At 48.8% G+C, this 22,158-nt stretch overlaps 1 protein-coding gene across 1 annotated transcript; it reads left to right on the top strand.

Moving 5' to 3' along the window:
* The first annotated feature begins 13,029 nt into the window (after positions 1–13,029).
* LOC141027541 (disease resistance protein Pik-2-like) lies at positions 13,030–15,474 on the top strand. The gene has a single exon (XM_073504610.1). It carries the CDS (start codon positions 13,030–13,032, stop codon positions 15,472–15,474), a length of 2,445 nt encoding a protein of 814 aa, XP_073360711.1.
* Positions 15,475–22,158: the final 6,684 nt, after the last annotated feature.

The following is a 22,158-nucleotide window of genomic DNA, read 5'->3' as shown; positions in this document are numbered from 1 at the left end:
CAGCTTGCCGGGGCTGGCGAGGATGGCCGGAATTGGTCGCGGCGGAGAGGAATGGGTAGGGGAGGTCGAGAGGAAGGAAAACAGGTTGCAGCAGCACGGGGCGGTGCCGGATCTGATGGTAATCAGCCGACGATGGCAGCCGTCAAAAGGGGATCGGGCAGGTGGCGGGCCGGCGAGGCAGGCGGCAGGGGATTAGGGGAGGGGGGGTCCGAAGTCGCGGTGGGCCCGACGGTCGCCGGAGAAGCTTCGATTCGGCGGCTGCGGACGGTGGGCTGGCGAGGCACGCGAGGGGGGCGGGGGGCGAAGTCGCGGCAGGCCTAGGGGCCGTCAGGCGGTGGGCGTCAACGTCGATTTGAAGTGAATTTGGCCGACGGCGGAGTCGGGCGGCGGTGGCCGGTCGCGCGGAAGGAGAAGAAAGTGGTAGTTGGGCGGTTGGTGGGCAGACGCATTTTTACATTTTCTGTAGGTGGAGATGCAAATTTGCATCACAATGTGTTGTTGTTTACATCTCCGGGAGGTGGAGATGTAATTTTTTTGCATCTACATCATCTACTGAAACAATGCTTTTGGGCCTCGGAGATGCAAAAGGTAGTTATTTTTGCATCTACACCATCTATCGGAGATCCTCTAACTAGCTAGTGTGTTTTCCCTTAAAAAAGCTAGCTAGCGTGTTTCTTTTTCGGTTTTTTGCTTCTGTTTTTTCACAAATGTTTTTCATTTTTTGCTTTCTATTTTTACTCCTTATATTTCAAAATATTCGAAATATTTTTATTTCAGAAATAACTTCAATTTTTAAAATGTTAATTTGAACGAAATGTTAACCGTGTATAAAAAATGTTTTGGGAGTATAAGAAAAATGTATGATGGGTATGAAAAGAGTACACATAAAAAATATATTTGAAAAACTGTTAATCATGTACACGAAAAATGTTTTAGATGTATACCAGAAATGTACAATGTTTATGAAAATAATAGACATCAAAACATATATTTGACAAAAATGTTAATAATGTATTTGAAATATGTTAAAATTGTATTAAAAATGTTCTTCATTTGAAAACAAACGTTAAACACGTATAAAATGATTCGAATGTATAAGAAACGAAAATGCTAAAAATCTAACATCTGATTTTTAGGCATGGGAAATCGAACATTTTCCATGTCAATTTATATTGGCGCGATGGTGGTAAATTTAATTAGCATGCACAACAATTTCTTGGCAAAAAATAAACCGAGGCAGATTTGCCATGCTCGACAACTAAACTTGCAATCCTCGATGAACATAATTTGCCATGAGAAACGGTTGATTTGCCATGCTTAAAAATCTGACATCCACTGGATATTCGGGTCCATAAGAAAGAAGTACGGTTTTTATGTAAAAAATAGACATCAAAAACATATATTTGAGAAAGTCTTAATCATTTATATGAAAAACATTGAACCTGTATACAAAAAAGTTTAGATGTATAACAAAAATGTACAATGTTTAAATATAGATATCAAAACATATAGTTCAGAAAATGTTAATAATATATTAAAAAATATTAAACATGTATTAAAAATGTTCTTGACGTATATGAAAAATGTACGACGTGTAAGAAAAATAGATATTGAACACATATATTTGAAAATTGTTGTTCATGTATACGAAAAATGTTAAACCTGTATAATGCAATGTTTTAGATGTACACCAAAAATGCACAATGCGTATGAGAACAATAGACATGAAAACATATATTTGAGAAAAATGTTAATAATGTATTTGAAAATGGTAAACATGCATTAAAAATGTTCTTGATATAAAAAAAAGTACAATGTGTATAAAAATGTAGACATGTGTTGAAACATTTTAAAGAGAACAAACAAAAGAAAAGAACTAAACCGATGAAAACCGTAAGGAAATCACGCAGAAAAAGAAAGTAACCATTGATAACCAAATAAAACTGTAAGGAAAAGCATAGAAAAAGAAAGAAAGGAAAAACAATAACAATGGAGCAAAGAAAACAGGCAGAAAAGAAATAAAACAGTGAAGACGATGAAAAGCCGGTGAAAATCGAAGAAAGAAACAAAATAAATCGAAGCAACAAAGAAGAACAAAAAAGAAAGGAAAACCGTAATAACCCGATGAGGAAAGGAACAAAACGAAGGAGAAGCCACAAGGAAAACACACTGGAAAAGAAAGAAAAAAGAAAACCAATAAAAACCGTGAAAGTAAGACAAAAAAAAGAAAAAACCAATAAAAACTGGACCACTCTGGCCATTTTACTTTGGAAAATCATTCCAGTTCATGTTTGATTCTAAGCGAACTTCAGTACACGTAACCCCTCGTTCACTTTTCACGTTAGTCATTTTGTGTGGATTAACTAGACAGACGACACAGATGGCCCACGCAAGTGTGCCTAGACCAACTGTATAGTTCGAAGTACGAACCCTTTGGCCAATGCGTGAGCTAGTTTTTAAATATTAATCCTGATGAAAAACAAAGAATGAAATTTCACAATAAAGATTATGGCTAGTTGAAACTGTAGAATATGTGAATTGCACGATGCATTGTTCTTCGTGCATAGGCACGTATATATAAGTACAAAGGTGGGCCACGGACCTCAACTATACAGGGACTAGGAGGCGGGCCCAATACACAGTATACACAGATCACATATACTCAAGACCCCCCGCAGTCGAAGCGGCACCGCGGCTGACGCAAAGACTGGACCGGAACTCCTCAAATGACGCCGTAGGCAGGCCCTTGGTCATGATATCGGCAAGTTGTTGGGAAGTAGGGACGTGTAAAACATGAATATGGCCAAGGCCACCTGTTCCCGAACAAAATGAATATCCAACTCAATATGCTTGGTCCGTCGATGATGTACCGGGTTAGCGGAGAGGTAGACCGCCGAAACGTTGTCGCAGTAGACCACTGTGGCACGGTCAACAGGGAAAAAGAGCTCCTGAAGCAGCTGGCGAAGCCACGAACACTCGGCGACGGCGTTGGCCACCGCACGATACTCAGCCTCAGCACTGGAACGAGAGACCGTAGACTGCCGCTTGGACGACCACGAGATAAGTGAGGGTCCAAGGTAGACACAATACCCCGAAGTGGAGCGACGAGTGTCAGGGCAGCCCGCCCAGTCTGCATCGAAGTAGGCGGTGAGGGCGGTGTCGGCGGAGGCGTGATGCCAAGGTCCATAGTGCCACAGATATAGCGGAGAACCCGCTTAACAGCAGCCCACTGAACGTCTCGAGGAGCATGCATATGAAGACACACCTGCTGCACAGCATACTGGATCTCTGGTCGAGTCAAAGTGAGGTACAGGAGAGCACCAACGATAGAACGATAGAAAGCAGCATCCGAAGCAGGAGAACCATCCGTGGCAGAAAGCTTGGCCTTCGTATCAACATGCGTAGCGGCGGGCTTGCAGTTAAGCATGCCGGCGTGCTCCAGGAGCTCGTGAGCGTACTTCCGCTGATGAAGAAAGAAGCCATCCGGACGACGCACCACCTCGACACCGAGGAAGTGTTGCAAAGGACCCAAGTCCTTGATGGCGAACTCAGCGCGAAGACGAGCCGTGAGCTGACTGAGGGGACTAGCCGTACATGCCGTCAGGATGATGTCGTCGACATAGAGCAGCAAGTAGGCCGTGTCAGAGCCCTGATGATAGACGAAGAGCGAGGCGTCCGAGCGGGTAGAGCGGAACCCAAGCTGGTGCAGAAACGCCGCGATGCGCTGGTACCAAGCGCGCGGAGCCTGCTTGAGTCCGTACAAGGACCGCGAAAGCAGGCACACGTGGTCGGGAAGTGCCGGGTCAACAAACCCGGTGGGCTGCTGGCAGAAGACCTGCTCCTCGAGGTGACCATGGAGGAAGGCGTTGGAGACGTCCATCTGGTGCACCGTCCAAGCACGGGAGACCGCAAGGTGGAGAACCGTGCGTATCATACCGGGCTTGACGACCGGAGCGAAGGTGTCGGTGAAGTCGATGCCAGCACGCTGTCGAAAGCCACAAACGACCCATCGCGCTTTATAGCGATCAAGGATACCATCAGGACGGAGCTTGTGTTTAAAGACCCACTTCCCGGTAATCACGTTGACGTGCCGGGGACGGGGAACAAGCTGCCACGTCCGGGTGCGCAGCAGGGCGTCAAACTCCTCTTGCATCGCAGCCATCCAGAGCGGGTCACGAAGAGCGGCTCGAACGGAGGACGACAAAGGCGACGGCTCAGAGGTGGATGCCGCATGGACGTAGTCATCCGAGGCGTAGCGCGAGCTTGGGCGAAAAACGCCCGTACGGGCACGGGTGACCGGACCGGCCACAGGCACCGGGGGGGGGGGGGGGGGGGCGTGGGCACCGGTGGCGCCGAGGGGGCCGCGGGCGCCATCGCCGGGGGGCGCGCCTCAAACCCAGGGGGCGGGCCAAGGCAGGCGCGCAAGCGCCCTGTGAGAGGCGTCGAGGAGCCCGCATCACCGGTGGCGGGAGGAACAGCCGGGGGTACCTGGTGAAACGAAAACACATGCTCATCAAGGTAAACGTGCCAGGAAGTGAACACACGGTGGGAGACGGGATCGTCGATATCCTTTGGAGGTAGAGGGGTAGCCGATGAAGATGCAAGCGACAGAACGAGGTGCGAGATTGTGAGGAGCGGAGTCGGCAGTGCTAGGATAGCAAAGGCACCCGAATATACGCAAACCATCATAAGAGGGTGGCGTACCAAACAGGAGGTGATGGGGGCAAAATTCCACTGTGGTCGGCAGGGTCGAATGTTAAGGAGAAGGGATGCAGTAGCAAGCGCGTCCGGCCAGAAGCGAGGCGGCACGTTAGCATGAAACAGGAGCGTGCGAACGCAGTCGTTCAGAGTGCGAAGGACGCGTTCGGCTCGACCGTTCTGCTGGGAAGTGTACGGGCATGTGAGGCAGAAAACTATGCCATGATGCGACAAAAAGGTGCGGAAGGCGAGGTTATCGAACTCTTTTTCATTGTCCGTCTGAAACGCAATGATGGGACGCCCAAACTGTGTGCGGACATAGGAGTAAAAAGCCGTTAAGGTGTAAAGTGCATGTGACTTTCTGCGCAAAGTAAAAGTCCACATGTAATGAGAATAATCATCAAGAATGACTAGATAATATAAATAGCCCGAATTACTAGGAACTGGAGAGTTCCACACATCGCTATGAATCAACTGAAAAAGAAAAGAAGCAATGGTGGTGGAATTATTAAATGGCAGACGAACATGTTTGCCGACTCGACATGCATGACAAGTGTGATCCTCAATCTTAGTGGAACTGAAACTGAAACTCTTAAGAATATGACGAAGTGTGACGGGGTTGGGATGACCCAAGCGAGCGTGTCAGAGATCGACGCCAACGGAGAGAGCCACTGGTGCGGCGGTGGTGGAAGAAGACGGATGCACCGGATAAAGCTCGTCGGGGCTGTCACAGCGGTGGAGTACCATCCTGATTCGAGCGTCCTTGACACAAAAACCAATGCCGTCAAATTCAACAGTAACCGGATTTTCACGAGTGAAACATTTAACAGAAACAAGGTTCTTAATAAGATCAGGAGACACAAGTATGTTAGACAAGGATAAAGGTGTGGAAGTAGAAGGAAAAGAAGTGTGCCCAACATGTGTGATAGGAAGTGTGGAACCATCACCGACAATGATGCGGCGGTCGGTGGAGACAGGAGTGAAAGAGGCAAGGTTACCAAGATGAGCAAACATGTGAGCCGTAGCACCGGTGTCCATGTACAAAGCAGCATTGCCAGTGTAATTGTTCGGCGTAGGAGCGGCATGTAGCGCGGTGTCCCAAGGCGCCGGCAACAGGGCCGGCAAGGAGGACGGAGACGCCATGGGGAAACTGTAGCCGCCGCTCAGCTGCGGCGGTGGGTACTCTCCATACAGTTGCGGAGCCGCGGAGTACGCATGATGCGCGGGCGGGCGCGGCACGGGAAGCGTCGGTGCAGGAACGACATCGGTCCATGGCTGCTGCCCAACGGGCGAGTGCTGGCCCGCTGACGACCCCCACCAGTATCCAGTAGACCCGTACACGGACGGAGCCCCGTATGTCCCGCACGTAGGATACCCATACGTGGGAACGTGCTGAGGCGGCGCCGGCGACCGGGCAACGACGGACTAGCCGGAGAGCGTCGGCGGTGGCGGGGCCGCGCCATAGGACACAGGCGGCGGAGCTGCGCCAGAGGGCCCGTAGTGGGATTGGCCAGAGTGCACCGGCGGCGGCGGGGCCGCGCCGTAAGACGCGGGCGGTAGAGCCGCGTCAGAGGACAACATCGGCAAGATGGCAGAGGCGACGGCTGACGGGCCGGACGCGAAAGACGTGACAGACGACATGGCCCCGGCGGCAGCAGCGACTACGGGTGCAACGGCGGCTGGCGAGGCGCTGGCGGACACGGAGCTGGATGGATTTGTCCTTTGACGTGAAGCAAGCTCTGGATTGATTCTTCACGCACGTAGGATACTAGTACATGCACGTACCACGTACTAGCTAGTCGTCGATCGATTGATCACACAACTCGGCGGAACTCCAACACGTGATCGAGCGGGCGCGTGTGGTGGCGATCGGGTGTGCGTGCGCTCGAGCGGGAGCAACGGCTGGCGGGTGAGAGCGCGGGCGGGTAGGGATCGGGCAGGGCTAGCCGGCGGCCGGCGCGAGCGGTGGCGACGGCTGGGTGGCGGCGGCGGCAGCGGCGGCGGAAGGCGGCGGCCGGCGCGGCCAGCGCGCAGACGGCGGCGGTTGGGTGGCGGCAGCGGCGGCACGGAGGAGACGCGCGGCGGCGGCGGCGGAAAGCTAGGGTTAGAACCCGGAAACTGATACCATGTATAATATGTGAATTGCATGATGTATTGCTCTTCGTGCATAGGCACGTATATATGAGTACAAAAGTGGACCACGGAGCTCAACTATACAGGGACTAAAAGGCGGGCCCAATACACAATATACACAGATCATATATACTCAACAGAAGCATACGCACTTTTGCATTGCATTGTACAAGAAATAGAATACACGCATATATTCTTTACTTAGACTTCCTATTCCTACTAGGCCGAGCCCTTTTCTGGTGGAGTCTGCATTTCTCATAGGGCCGGGGTCCCCAGACGTCCCCAGACAAGTTTACTGTATCTAGAAGCATGTGCTTTATGCTACATTCTTTGCTCTCAAAGTCTTTCTTAATGGCTGGAGTTTCCTTGGTTCAATCTGTTACGCCATCTCTTGCTCATCGTATTCGGATTCACTATATATGAAATTCATTTTGGTTTTATATTTGAAAGATCCTCTAAACTTCATCTAGCCCCATATTGGACTACGTTATATATATTTTGCTTACTGTACATCTAATACCAATGATCGACAAACTGAATGTCTGAATGTCAACAATACATACCAGTCTAACCTCACATAAAATTATATATAGGCTAACCCGCAGAAGGGAATATACAGTAATCAATGTGACCTTTTTGTAAATGGCATACTCAGCACACTAAGTAGAAAGTAAATATTATCTGCATATGTGACATTTTTTTGTTAACTTTCACTCTTTATCTTTGGATTCTTATCTATTGCCCCTGGATGGTGTCATGGCCGTGAGGAGTAAGTTTTTCAGTTGTATTTGAAATTCTCAATTAGAAACTTGATTTGTTTTTCATACATTTATCTATGAAAAAAAATCTAACAGTCGAAATTCTTTCCAATTCGTAAGTCCCAAAGTATCCAAGGGAGTTGAAAGTGAGGGATGCGAACCCTTGGTAAAAACATACTCCCTCCGTTCCTAAATGTAAGTCTTTTTAGATATTCCAATATCGACTACATACGGAGCAAAATGAATGAATCTACATTCTTATATATGTCTATATACGTCCGTATGTAGTTCATATTGAAATATCCAAAAAGACTTATATTTAAGAACGAAGGGAGTAAGTTATATACAACCTTATTATTTTCTATGACATTACAGGAAGATCAGTGCAAACTAGAAATATTTCTATGTTCAACACAATAAGGACCACGCCGCCCTTCCATTTGCGAGGGCCATTGTGCTAGTTGTACAGGAAATAGCATGCTCAACGTATGAAGCAGGCACAAATATGTTCTTCACTTAGACTCCCTATTCCTGGACATTTTCCATGTCAATTTATGTTGGCGTGATGGTGGCAAATTTAGTTCGCATGCACAACAATTTCTTGGCAAAAAATAAACCGAGGCAGATTTGCCATGCTCGACAACTAAACTTGCCATCCTCAATGAACATAATTTGCCATGCTTAAAAATCTGACATCCACTGGATATTCGGGTCCATAAGAAAGAAGTACGATTTTTATGTAAAAAGTAGACATCAAAAACATATATTTGAGAATGTCTTAATCATTTATATGAAAAATGTTGAACCTGTATAAAAAAAAGTTTAGATATATACCAAAAATGTACAATGTTTAAATATAGATATCAAAACATATATTTCATAAAATTTTAATAATATATTAGAAAAATATTAAACATGTATTAAAAATGTTCTTGACGTATATGAAAAATGTACCACGATTAAGAAAAATAGATATTGAACACATATATTTGAAAATTGTTGTTCATGTATACAAAAAATGTTAAACCTGTATAAAGCAATGTTTTAGATGTACACCAAAAATGCCCATGTGTATGCGAACAATAGACATGAAAACATATATTTGAGAAAATTGTTAATAATGAATTTGAAAAATGGTAAACATGCATTAAAAAATGTTCTTGATATATTAATTTTTTTACAATGTGTATAAAAAATGTAGACATGTGTTGAAACATTTTAAAGAGAACAAAGAAAAGAAAAGAACTAAACTGATGAAAACCGTAAGGAAATCACGCAGAAAAGGAAAGCAAAGAAAGTAACCATTGATAACCAAATAAAACTGTAAGGAAAAGCATAGAAAAAGAAAGAAAGGAAAAAACAATAATGGAAGCAAAGAAAACAGACAGAAAAGAAATAAAACAGTGAAGACAATGAAAAACTGGTGACAAACGAAGAAATAAACAAAATAAACCGAAGCAACAAAGAAGAACAAAAAAGAAAGGAAAACCGTAAAAACCAGATGAGGAAAGAAACAAAAACGAAGGAGAAGCCACAAGGAAAACACACTGGAAAAAAAACCAATAAAAACCGTAAAGTAAGAAAAAAAGAAAAAGAAAAAAGAAAAAACCAACAAAAACTGGACCACTCTGGCCATTTTACTTTGGAAAATCATTTTAGTTCATGTGTGATTCTAAGCGAACTTCAGTACACGTAACCCCTCGCTCACTTTTCACGTTAGTCATTTTGTGTTGATTAACTAGGCAGACGGCACAGATGACCCGCGCGAGTGTGCCTAAACCAATAAAAAATAGGAAGTACGAACCCGTTGGCCCATGCGTGAGCTATTTTTAAAATATTAATCCTGATGAAGAGCAAAGAATGAAATTTCACAATAAAGATTATGGCTAGTTGAAGCATACGCACTTTTGCATTGCATTGTACAAGAAACAGCGCGCCCAACGTACATAGAATACACACATATATTCTTTACTTAGAATAGACTTCCTATTCATGAATCAACCTGTGGTTGAGATGGTTAGAGCTCCAGCCGCGCCTCCAGAAAGGCCTCCCCAGGCGATTTTTTCGCGCCGGCGCCGAAAAAACGGCCCAGTCGCGCTTCCAGGACCCCGATTTTCGCGGGCCTGGGCCGAAATCACCGCTGGCGGACCCAGGCCGAACCCGGCGCGCTGGGGGGCGTCCGGGGGCGCCGGGACGAGTTGTTTTGGCGCGAAGCAGCCGTGGGCCCGCCGAGTCAGCGAGACGGGCGCTTCGTCGCTCTCATCGCCTCGGTTCCCCCGGGAATCAATGCCAAGGCTGCCGCGCTGCCGCCGCCGGTCAGCCTTGCCATTGATTCCTCACGGGCGGCGCGTCACGGGGCGGCACGGCGACGCCTCCCCTCCTGCCACGCGTACACACGGGCGCGGCTATATAAGGCCTCCCTCGCCTCTGGCCACACCAGCCCTAGCCGCCGAGCTCTCCCTCTCCCGTGCGCCGCCGCCGAGCCCTCCCTCTCCCTCCCCCGTGCGCCACCTCCGAGCCCTCCCCCACCGACAGCCCCGATGGCCGAACGTTTCCCCGGCTACGAGGCGGCGGCCAACGGCTTGGGCCGCCGCTCGCTCCGCGAACAGGAGTCGTGGCTCCTGTTCGAGGCCAACATCCCGGCGCCGCCGGACATGCGCGCCGGGCCGACGGGGTGGAGGCTCAGCAACGGGGGAGTGCCCATTCCCCCATTGCCCGACGCCGCGGCGCGCGCCCCTTACTTCGCCGCCGAGGTAGAGATCGTGCGCGCCTCCCTCACCGACGAGCAGCTCGCCCTCCCCCAGTACGCCGCCGACAACCACGCGACATGGGCGGCGTACTTCGAGCGCCGTCAGCAGCAGAGGCTGGCGGCCACCAACGGGGCGCCGGTGGTGGGCGGCACGAAGAACAGCGAGGGGCGCCACCTGTGGTGGGGCGTCCCCGGCCGCACGCTCCAGGGCGTGCTGACGCACCTTGAGGGCGGCAACAACCTGCCGCTGGCATACCCTCCCCGGCGAGGGCGGCCGCCCCGGCCCACCGTCGACGCGCCGAGCAATGGATGCCCAGGAGGTTCGGCTCCTCCTCGTCTTCCTCCTCGCACTCCTCCTCACGGTCTTCTTCCCACTCCTCCGTCTCTCCGGCGCTGCTCGGCGTCAAGGCCGAGCCCGCGGCGGAGACGCCGCTCGGCCGGCGCACTCGCAGCGCCGGCATCGTCATCAACGAGGGCGGCCGACGCGCCTCCTCTTCGGCTCCTCCGTGATTCGTCAAGCCAAAGACGGAGCCGGGGCTCGCGCCGGTGAAAATGGAGCCGGGTCTCCCCGCCGTGAAGATGGAACACGGCGACGTGGAGCTCGATGACGACGCGATCCTGGAATGGGCGCGCAAGGACTCCCTGAAGATGGCGAGGGAGCGCCAGTGCGCCGCCCTGCGGCACTCCAAGCAGCGCCGCCGGGGCCGCGGCGAAGGAGGAGTCGTCGTCCTCGAAGACAGCGATGACGACGACGCGCCGCCGCCACCAGTTTGCCATGGCGACGCCGGTCAGGGGTCCACTAGGGACGGCCGCGTCAAGGAGGAGAAGGCCGACGATGACGACGACGGTGAGGATGGCGGCGACGACGGCGACTACTTCACGTTCAGCCAGTTCCTTTTTTAGATATATTTGCTATGTAAAAAGCCACGAACATGTCTAATATATGCCAAAGTTTGCCGAAATTTAGACGTGTTTAGCTGAACTTCGCCGAACGTTTTCTTTTTTGAAAAAATTTAGACGCGTCCGGGGGCGGTCCTGGGGACGGCGGCTGGGGACCAACTCGCCCCCAGGACGTTTTTTTGCGCCGGCTCACCCCCAGGCGGCGATTTTAGGCGCCCCCTGGGGGGCCAACGGCTGGAGATGCTCTTAGGTGGACAGTGGTATCCCCAGCACACCAGGGTTCAAATCCTGATACTTGCATTTATCCTGGATTTATTTCAGAATTTCCGGCGATACGCTTTCAGTGGGAGGGGACGTTCCCGTCGACTACGAGGTATGCGCGTTTATATGAGCGCTTGCGTCTGTATTGTGTTGAAAGATAGACTTCCTATTCCTACTAGGCCGAGCCCTTTTCTTGTGGAGTCTGCATTTTTCATAGGGCCGGGGTCCCTTGACAAGTTTACTGTATCCGGAAGCATGTGCTTTATGCTACATTCTTTGCTCTCAAAGTCTTTCTTAATAGCTGGAGGTTCCTTGCATCAATCTGTTACGCCATCCCTTACGCATCGTATTGGGATTCACTATCTATGAAATTCATTTTGCTATTCTATCTGAAAGATCCTCTAAACATCATCTGGCCCCATATTGGACCGCATTATATATATTTTGGTTATTGTACATCTAATAGCAATGAACGACAAACTGCATGTCTGAATGTTAACAACCTCACATAAAATTATATATATGCTAACTCGCATAAGGGAACATACAGTAATCAATGTGACCTTTTTGTAAATGGCATACTCAGCGCACTAAGTTGAAAGTAATTATTATCTGCCTATGCTATATTTTTTTTAGCTTTCACTCTTTATCTTTGGATTCTTATCTACTGCCCTAGGATGGTATCATGGCCGTGAGGAGGAAAATTTTCAGTTTTGTTTGGAATTTTCCCTTAGAAACTGGATTTGTTTTTCATACATTTATCTATGGAAAGAAAATCTAACGGTCAGAGTTCTTTCCAATTCGTAAGAAGTATCCAAGGGAGATGGAAGTGAGGGATTTAAACCTTCGGAAAAAACATACTTATATAATAGTTATCAACCATATTATTTTTACGGCATTATGGGAAGATCAGTGCAACCTAGAAATGTTTCTATGTTCAACACAATAGGGACCACACCGCCCTGGCATTTGCGAGGGCCGCTGTGCTTGTTGTACAAGAAATAGCATGCCCAACGTATGACGCAGACACAAATATGTTCTTTACTTAGATTTCCTATTCCTACTAGATCGACCACTTTCTTTCCTTGTGGATGTGCTAGCTTTACTGTACCGGGAAGCAAGTGCTTTATGCTACATTCTTTGCTCTTGGAGTCTTTCTTAATGGCTGGAGGATCCTTGCTTCAATCAGTCAGCAAACATGTCACGCCATCCCTTTCTCATCGTACTGGGATGCTTTGTCCCATGCAAGGCTGCTTGTTCTTGCCTCTTAATTCCAACCATTGTTTATTCTTCCTCCTCCTTCCATATAAATACATGGATGGTGGATGGCCGGAGTAGAGCAGCTGTTGATCTTGCTCCATCCAACCCCAAACATTGGCCGTTACCCAAATAAATTTGCATCCTTGTCGATTGCACATCTATTCCATTCCAAGACCCATTTCTGTATATGGTAGGCGGAGTTGCGCTTGCATAATCCAGCTGCCATACATTCATCAACACCGGATCGTGAAGAGAGAGAGAGAGAGGGAGATGGCTGACCTGACCCTATCTGCGGTGGACTCGCTGGTGGGCCTGCTGGTGACGGCGGTCACAGAGGAGGCGAAGCTGCTGGGCGGCCTGCAGGGTGATATGCAGTTCATCAAGGACGAGATGGAGAGCATCAACGGCTTCCTCATCCACCTCACCAAGACGGAGGGCAAGCACGACGACCAGCTCCGCGCCTGGATGAAGCAGGTCCGCGATATCTCCTACATCGCCCAGGACTGCATCGAGCTCTACAAACGCGACTTCAAGGGCCCGTCTAGCAGCGGCCTCTTGGCCCGCTTCTACTACCGCGTGGTGCTCCTCGTGACGGGTCGACATTGTAAGGAGCACGACCTCGCCAGCAGGATCCGCGACCTCAAGGCCCGCGTCAAGGACGTTGGTGAGAGGCGGGAGCGCTACCAAGTCAGCATCCCCACGCTCAAGGAACGGGAAGGGACGCCGCCGGCCGAGGCCCAAGCTAGCCAGGACAAGATCGACGAGGCGAGAGAAGAATTTGTACGTGCGTTGGCACGTGACAAAGAGAAGCAGCACAAGAAGAACGAGGCCATCGGTCTCGTTACTCAATTTGTACGTGCGTTGGCACGTGACAAGGAGAAGCAGCAGCAGAAGAAGGAGCTCGTCCCATGCTTTGACGAGGCCATCCGTCTCCTCCTTGTTAAGGATCTTCAATCGGCAGCCACCAAAGTACGTGACTGCCTCCGTAAAAATTTGCCGCACGAGGAGAGTGCGGCGGTCTGCATGGAGATGCTGCTCCGTGCTCTTCGGGATCATAGCCATGCCCGCCCGGCGGTCCAGATCAAGACCAAGAAAGAACTGATGAAATTAGTGGATGAAGCGGACACGGACATCCAAGATTTTCCCACTCAAGTCATGGTCTTCTGCTACAGCAAGCTGTCGAGGAGCTACAAGAGCTGCTTGCAGTATCTCTATGCCTTCCACGACGAAGCTGTTATCAGCAGGACGAGCTTGGTCAGGCGATGGCTCGCCGAAGGCCGCGTGGAGAAGCAAGCAGGTTTTGATGGTACCCTCGAGGAGGCAGCGGAGCTCTGCTTCAAAGATCTCCTCTTCCGGGGGTTCCTTCTTCCTGTCGACGACCCAGCCACCGCTTCCAGCAAGGTCAAGAGCTGCAGAATTGAAGACACCGTCTGGAACTTCGTCTACCATATGTCCACAACGGAGAACTTTGTGGACAACCTGCCGACTCACCTTCAAAACCAGCTTCGCATCCGGAAATTTGTGAAACGGCAAGAGGAGCATCAGAAGAATCATCCACGACCAAGCCACCCGTGGAGCATCTGTGGCCGTTGGACGACGCCTCCGCTGGATGACAGCATGGTGGCAGATCCCGATCCCATGGATGCCATGATAAACTTCCTCAAGTCTCTCGACCAAACCTACCGGCTAAATGTGTTGGATCTTGGGGGTTGCAAGGGTCTGAAGAAGAGCCACCTCAAGAGCATCTGCAAGGTGGTCTCGCTCAAGTACCTTAGCCTCAGGAACACGTACGTCTCCCACCTGCCCGAGGAGATAAACAATCTCATACTACTGGAGACTCTCGACATCCGACAAACTAAGGTACATGGCCTGGACATGAAGCACATTTACTTCCGAAAGCTAAAGCACCTGCTCACCAGTCCGACGATGACGAGGGATGACGAGACACTCCACTGGGCGTGGATGCCTCGCAGGATCGGGGAGATGGAAGACATGGAGGTACTGTCCAGGGTCCATGTTCGGCACGGCAAGAAAGAACTCGAAGAAGTTGGCCGCCTGCTGCATCTTAGGAAACTGGGTGTGGTTCTAGCTGGCAGCCAAAGCCAAGCTCAAGACAGCATGCACAATCTGCTCGGAGCAATCGCCAAGCTGAGAGAGTGCTTACGCTCTTTGTCAATATGGGTCACTCCACCACCCACAAATGGGGACCCTAGTGTCACTGTGAATATGGTGATGATACAAGACTACGCACCCCAGTTACTTGAGAGCCTGGATATCAAGGGCCTGCGCCTTCTCAACACCGGGCTGCCTCACTGGATCTGGGCACTGCAAAATCTCTCTGAGATTACACTGTGTGACACCTTTTTATCTAAAGTCTCTCTGCAGGACCTTGGCAACAAGCTCCATTCCTTGCGCCGCCTTCGGCTCCGTTGCAACTCGTACAGCGAGCCAAACCTCACCTTCAACAAGGATGGTTTCCATGACCTCAGGTTCCTCATCGTGGAGGGCAACACCATCACCACGGTCAGCATTGAACAAGGTGGCGCAGCCCCTTTGCTCAAGAAGATCGTTTGGCACAACACGGCCATCAATCAGGCGGGCAAACTTTCTGGAATTCACCACCTTAAGAGGCTGCAAGAGGTGGTGCTCAAGGGCAACTTCACCGACCCGAGCTCCATTCCACACAACGATGGGTGCAAAATAACTGAGGCATGAGCCATGAGCTATGTCGTGCCTGAATATGTATGCGTGTATGAAAATATATGTGTGCAAACTTGTGTGTATGTTATGTAATTGGTTGTGATTTACTCTGATATGTGCTTGCCGTCGGATGTATTTGTATGTGCAAACTCTTTATATATTTGTGTGTGTTTATTATTCAATTATTATTTATTTGACATAATCCCTACCTCCAGTTGGTTTGTATACAATGTTTGTGCCAATATTCCTTGTAGTACCCTAAAATAATACATATAACTTATACTGGAGTACTAATATAACTAGTCTCGTCTTCTTTGTCTTTATGAACGAGAAAGTTAAATGGCGAACAGCTAAATTTTTGTTATAGATTTGAACGCATTAGATGACGTAGATCTCAGATCCCACTGTCACGCAGGCTCCTGGTGGTCTGACTTCACGCTATGTACGGCATGAGTGGGGCTGAGACCGAGGGCTGCAACTACACTTCTGTTGTGTAGAGAGCGTGGCTGGATGCCCCTAAGTATGACATGTGGGCTCTATTGTTGACATGGCCCATTCTTCAGCGATTTATTCCCTCGTGCAATGGATGAACCCCACTCCGCATTAACACTCTAAGACAATGGTCTCCTTCCGATAGCGGACATCCTGCACGCAGCGGCAGTTGATCACGGTTATCCAGCCGGTCATGCTGCCCGAGGTGATCCGTGCAATCAAATTTGTCGTAAAGAGTAAGTGGACATATATCGCTCCATACCGGCAAATACTGCCCGCATCAGGCTCGTGGGCTCGCCCGGGGGACTGATCTGACGCACAAAGGGCCCGGCCACGCAGAGCATGCAGTCTGGTACATTTTCTTTTGCGCACGGGCCCGGGCTGTGGCGATAAAGTTTCGGTACGACCCCGGCTGGATGGCGTGTACCCAGGTTGGGTGCTTGTCCTGTGTCTCGCACGAGATTCCTTTTCCGATTTGGGGTCAAAGACCACGCTAAGCCGGAGGCAGTTGTGGCGCTCGTGGTCCGTCAGGCTATGTTCATGGCGATTTCCGGAGCGACTACGCCGGCGTCCGATTCTGGGTGAGCACAACTACGCTGCTTTATATTGTTCTTCGTTGAAATCTAAAACTTACTAGCTCGCTCGCTCGCCGGTACTACAGATCGGCATCGGCGGCAAACGATCCGGTGGCGCTCGCGGGAGCGTACGTTTTGGGCGACAACGGTGCCGCGGCAACCGATTCGGCCATGATACCATGATACCTCTCCTCGTCTCGCTTCTCCTCCTTGCTCTCCCGAACGGCGGCCCCGAGGACAGAGATGCTGTAGGACATGCGGCGCACGAGGTTGGGGAGAGTGAGGGAGATATCGAGGTGAGGGGGAGACATACGAGAGAGATTGATGAGGGAGTCGCACAAGTAGAGGGGTTAGCTTGGGTTTCGGTCAGAGACCTGGGCCAAATCCGCACATGAATAGTTGAAAATGGGAAGATTTTGCAGTTTTGCACACACGTGGCTGCAAATGTTAGTCATCGTCACTGCAGTATTGCACACGAATTTTACAATTAAGGAAACAGCTTGCACATCATACCAGACGGAAATCAATTTGATTCGGATATAGACCCTAGCAGCCTAGCTAGGTCCTCTTTGGTTCTTGCTAGCCAACAATGGAAAGAAATAACACATGCATGCAACACGAGGTAGGTAGCGGATTGGAAAGAAATAACAGCCTAGCTAGGACCTCTTTATTCAGTTGGTTTGCTTGTATCGGAAATCAATCAAGGTGCTGATCGATCAAGCTCTCGAGGCGTATCTATACACGCCATGATGAGTGGCGGTAGTCAACCATACCATCGGTGGAATCCGTGGCGGAGGAGATGTTGAATATTAATATTCGTCTCATAATTTTATTGCATTTCATAATACACGTTCATATATTTCCACGTGAGAACATATGCAAAAAAGGCTAAAAGCTAAAATCTAAAAAGTTGTGTGTATAGAGAAAGTAAAACAAATTATACTCCTTTTTTTGTTACCATCATTGTCGTGGTAAAAAAAAGTTGATATCACATGCTACAACACGCCTGATCGCGGGTTGGATGTAAGATAAAAGATTATAACTAATGTATATGCATTTATAATCATGTATAAGCAAATTAGATCTTAACTAGCAACACTAAGAGCAGGAAAAAAATAGTGATTATTATCCAAGGGTATAACATTAGGCCACAATGATTGGATCAATAATTATGAAAATATTAGAAGACTCCATCTTCACTGTCATTTGATTCTACGCTCCAAGGCTCCCCTATTTTAACAATTTGACCCGTGAATCATCTTGGCACATTGGAGACGATTCCTTTGATGATTTTTGCCGTTGCAGTGCATGTACCAAAGCTTGCGCGAAGCGTTCTTGTTCATCCTGGTGCTGCATTAACGATGACGGCGCGGGTGCAAATAGGAGACGAGGCGAGACAAGGCTGGGACGGTAACCACCGTAAACATTCCATTGTTGGTTCTCCGACCGTGGAGCTGCTGGCAGCTGGATCCGATGATCCCACTTCGAGAAACAACCTATCGCTTGCTGCTCGTCCTTGGTGGTGTCATACTTGTAGAGACAATTCCCCATTCTGTAGCACAGCGTCCTGTCACCATCATCAAACCAGACGCCAGTCGACCTGTCGCTGCCATTATCATCATCGTCCATGTAGATGGTGTAGCGCAATTCCCAGGTGCAAGGCAGGCCCATGCTCTGTAGCGGCAGCATGACCCAGAAGCAGAGCCGTCGTGGGCAAATGACATCTACGGCGACGCACAGATTCCCGCGCATCTCGAAGGCATGCATTCCCAACACATAGCTTCCCCCGAACTCTGGGAGGGTGTATGTGTAGTGTACCTCGCTCGCCACGTCAATTACTAGTATCGTGTCGAACACATGCAAGGTATGTGGCCGTGCTGTCAGCGCGTACAGCTTGCCGTCGAGGAACACCGGCGGTGGCGAGTGGAGGCCGTGCGTCGGGCTATACGGGAACCTGTATGGGTGTCGACGCCACCCGCCATCGCCACCTAAGGTGTACACGTCCAGGTAGTGGCCGCCCTTGGAGTTGGACCACATGATGGAGAGCCGGAAGAGCTTGTACTGGTGGGTGGACGCGTTAAACCCTATGGCGTACTTGCGGGAGGCCGCGCCCTCGATCTTTGGCGGCGGTGGAACCGTCAGCTTGTCGCCGGTGAGAGGGTTGCACACATAGATTGGCCAGTTCGGCATGCAGGAGGCGAGGCAGATGAAGCCGTTGCAGACGTTGGTAGGGTTGTACGCACTGCCCACGTCGGTGATACTGCACATGGGCTTCGCCGACGAGACGTTGTGAACGATCATCTCTTGGCTTATGCGCGCCCCACGGATCTGCCTGACGAGCAGGGTCTCCACGCTGGAGCCGGAGACGACGTGGCTGGCCTTGGCGTGGAGCCTGAATATCGTCAACGATCGATCGTGTATATGATGGCACGGGGTACGGTCAACTGGAGGCTAGATTAGTCTCCCAAACCTACACGGATGGAAACCATCGAAACCGAAGGTTACGCAGTCATCTCTGTTTTCTCCCTTCGCTGCTTTTACGGCCGGTCGGCAGTGGCACTCGTACGTACTCCTATATTGCAGGATCAAGGCTGATTTTTTTTATTTGTTGACACTCAACTCGCGTCCGTGCGGCCCCAGAAAAAAGTGTTGTGCACGTGGTACAAAACTCGACCGAGCGCACGCGCCGCGCGAACAAACGCCTAGCTGGTATGACGTCATGCATGCGTTATACTCCTACTAGTATATATTACTCCCTCCGTCTCAAAATTCTTGTCTTAAATTTATTTAGATACGGATGTATCTAATACTAAAAGGTGATTTGATACATCCGTATTTAGACAAATTTAAGACAAAATTTTTGGGACGGAGGGAGTACGTTTTTGATCACGAGGCTACATGCGCTAGCTTGCATTCCTCACCAAAAAAAAGGAAAAAAAACTAAGGCCCACACGTGTGGCATCTTGCACACCGCCCACACGCCTTCATTATCACTCATTTTGCCACGTATGAATAAATGACATCAGCAGGAATCTTTTTCGTTTCGGCTTAAAAATGTGTTATCTCCTAACTAAAAAATCGAATTAAAAATCCGTTTTCATCATTAAATCTGTCTCGACGAGATCTTCAAAACTAGACCCCGTGTTGATATGTTTCGACGAAATTTTTTTTTTTGCCCAAAAATTACCATGATGTCTACACTATAGTTGCCATATTGCTTAAACTAAAATTGCCATGTGGCAATTTTAGTTTGTAGAGCATGACAATTTTAGTTTATTGATGATGGCAATTCCAGTACTTTGATCATGAATTTTTTTTGTATGAACCATGGCAATTTAAATGCATGTATCATGGCAATTTTAGTTTATGGTTCATGGCAAGTCTAGTTTCTTAATTCCCCATTTTATAATATGTCAAAATTTACTTTTAAATGTAAAAAAATAGTTGAAACATATCATGACAACTTTAGTGTAAACATCATGGCAATTCATGTGCAATAGACATGACAACTTTTAATCCAAAGAAAAATTCGTCGAAATATATTGATATGATATCTAGTTTCGAAGATCTCGTCACGAGGGATTTACTGGTGAAAACGGATCTTCAATCGGATTTTTATTTAAGAGATAAAACATTTTAAAAATTGAAATCTAAAAAATTCCCACATGCATGCATGCGGTGACGTGGCGTAGTCTGTATGTTATAGGGCGTGTGGGCGGGTTTGGCTCACACCACACATGCATGCCGCAGCTCGCCGGCCGGCGTGGACCCTGCTTCCTTTCCTTCTCCGAGAGAGAGAGAGAGAGAGAGAGAGAGAGAGAGAGAGAGAGAGAGAGAAGCGGGAACTTCCATCCATCCAAATGGCCAAACCTACATCATATTCCTCCTCCTCCTCCTCCCCTTCCATCAATCAAAGCATCCCCACGCACCAGTGACGGACGAACCACCTACCCTACCCTGCCCTACACCGTTGTCGGCAGGGCGGCGTTCTGGGTCCCGGGCCACCATCTCTAGCACCCTCGCCGGCGCCACGGGCTGAGATCGAGTCACTTCATCTGCTGCCGATCCTCCATCAAATTTTTCAAAGAATTTACGTCATGATTTCCGCCCTCGCCGTCGCCTGATTACAGCACGGACCTTCTCGATCCTCGCCTAGTGCTTCGGCGACATAGAACCTCGTCTCAGGGCTGGGCGGCGACGAGTGACCTCAGACTGAATACTCGTGGTGGTTGCCTGGTAAGTGTCGGTTGAGAGGGTTGATCTACGAGGATAGAACAGGAGAGGAGAGAGGGAGCACTTGCCTGCTATGGCTCGGCTCATGGGGGACCTCCTGCGAGTGAAAGCATCGCCTCATCTGCTCTCCTCCCGCATCGCCCAAGTCCTAAGTCGCACGCGCACCCCGCACGCGGATGGATGACTATTGCTAGTACATATGGAGAGATGGTCTTGGAAGAAGGCATGTTGGAGGAAGTCGTGATGCCGCGGATCAGTGAGGTGGCGCAAGCCAGACCCTTGTTGGCTCGCCGGTGGGCATCCCTAAGGCGTTTAATGACGTGATGATGATAGCAGGCACACATCCCTAATTTCGATAAAGGAGGAACGCAATGCATCCATGGGACCACTCCCTTGCCGCACAATCCCTGATTTCAACGAGGGAGCCGAGGGGATTAAAAGGGACTATCCGGCACAAGATCGATTCAGCCGTAGGAAAGCGATGTATCCATGGGACTACTTCCTTGACAATTGATTTATTTATGCGTTTTGTACCGTTCAGTAAACATGCAAATATGGAGTTGATTTCTCCGTACAATAGTTTTTTAAGTTTCCTAATAACTAGTAAAATAATGCCAGAATATAGCAGCTTGTAAAGCCCGTACAACACCAGAATAGTTTGTTGATTTATCCGCAGAAATAGTTTGTTGTGGTTGGTTTTTTCTTCCACGTTGGCTCGTGTAAGGCTCGTACTATAGCACTTGTACCTAGAATGTGCTTTTTGTAACATCTAAACACTAGGTCCAGTTTCTATTGGCGAGTTTGATAACAAGTTATTCTTCACAAAAATCCTGAAAAAAGATGCATACAAATGAAGGTGAAACAAAGTTTCTGTTTTTGTTCAACTTTTGTTAGATTATTAGAATTTAGAAACCCCTACTTTGCTTTAAAAGGACTAGAGGATTTTGTTAGAGAATACCAGCCAATTCTACCAGCCAATATATGCAAGAGAGAATCCGGGTTGGTTTTGAGGCACAAGAGACAACCAGCCAATACTACCAATTAGTTTGTCTTATATAGATATATAAGAATAACAAAAGAAGAAAAGACTCATTCATTCATTCATGAGGAAGCAAGGATTCAACAAACCAATTTGTTGGTAACAATCCAAAGTTTACAACTAGTAGCAACACAAAGTTTTCGCAGCAGCAGCATCTTTGAAAAAACTCCACACAAGGGATGCGGCTGCGGGTGCAGGAAAACAAGAAAATATTAAGAGGACTAGTTCCAAAACCAATGTATCAAAGGAAACATTATACACCAGTTTTTCTATATCCCCTTTTCCATCCATCCAAAGAACGCACCTTCTATAGTGCTGTCCTTCAAAGCAAAGATCGTAAATGAACCAAGTGACAAGATG

The sequence above is a fragment of the Aegilops tauschii genome, chromosome 7 (genome assembly GCF_002575655.3).
Source record: "Aegilops tauschii subsp. strangulata cultivar AL8/78 chromosome 7, Aet v6.0, whole genome shotgun sequence".
Lineage (NCBI taxonomy): Eukaryota > Viridiplantae > Streptophyta > Magnoliopsida > Poales > Poaceae > Aegilops > Aegilops tauschii.
This window is presented reverse-complemented; position numbering and strand designations above follow the sequence as displayed.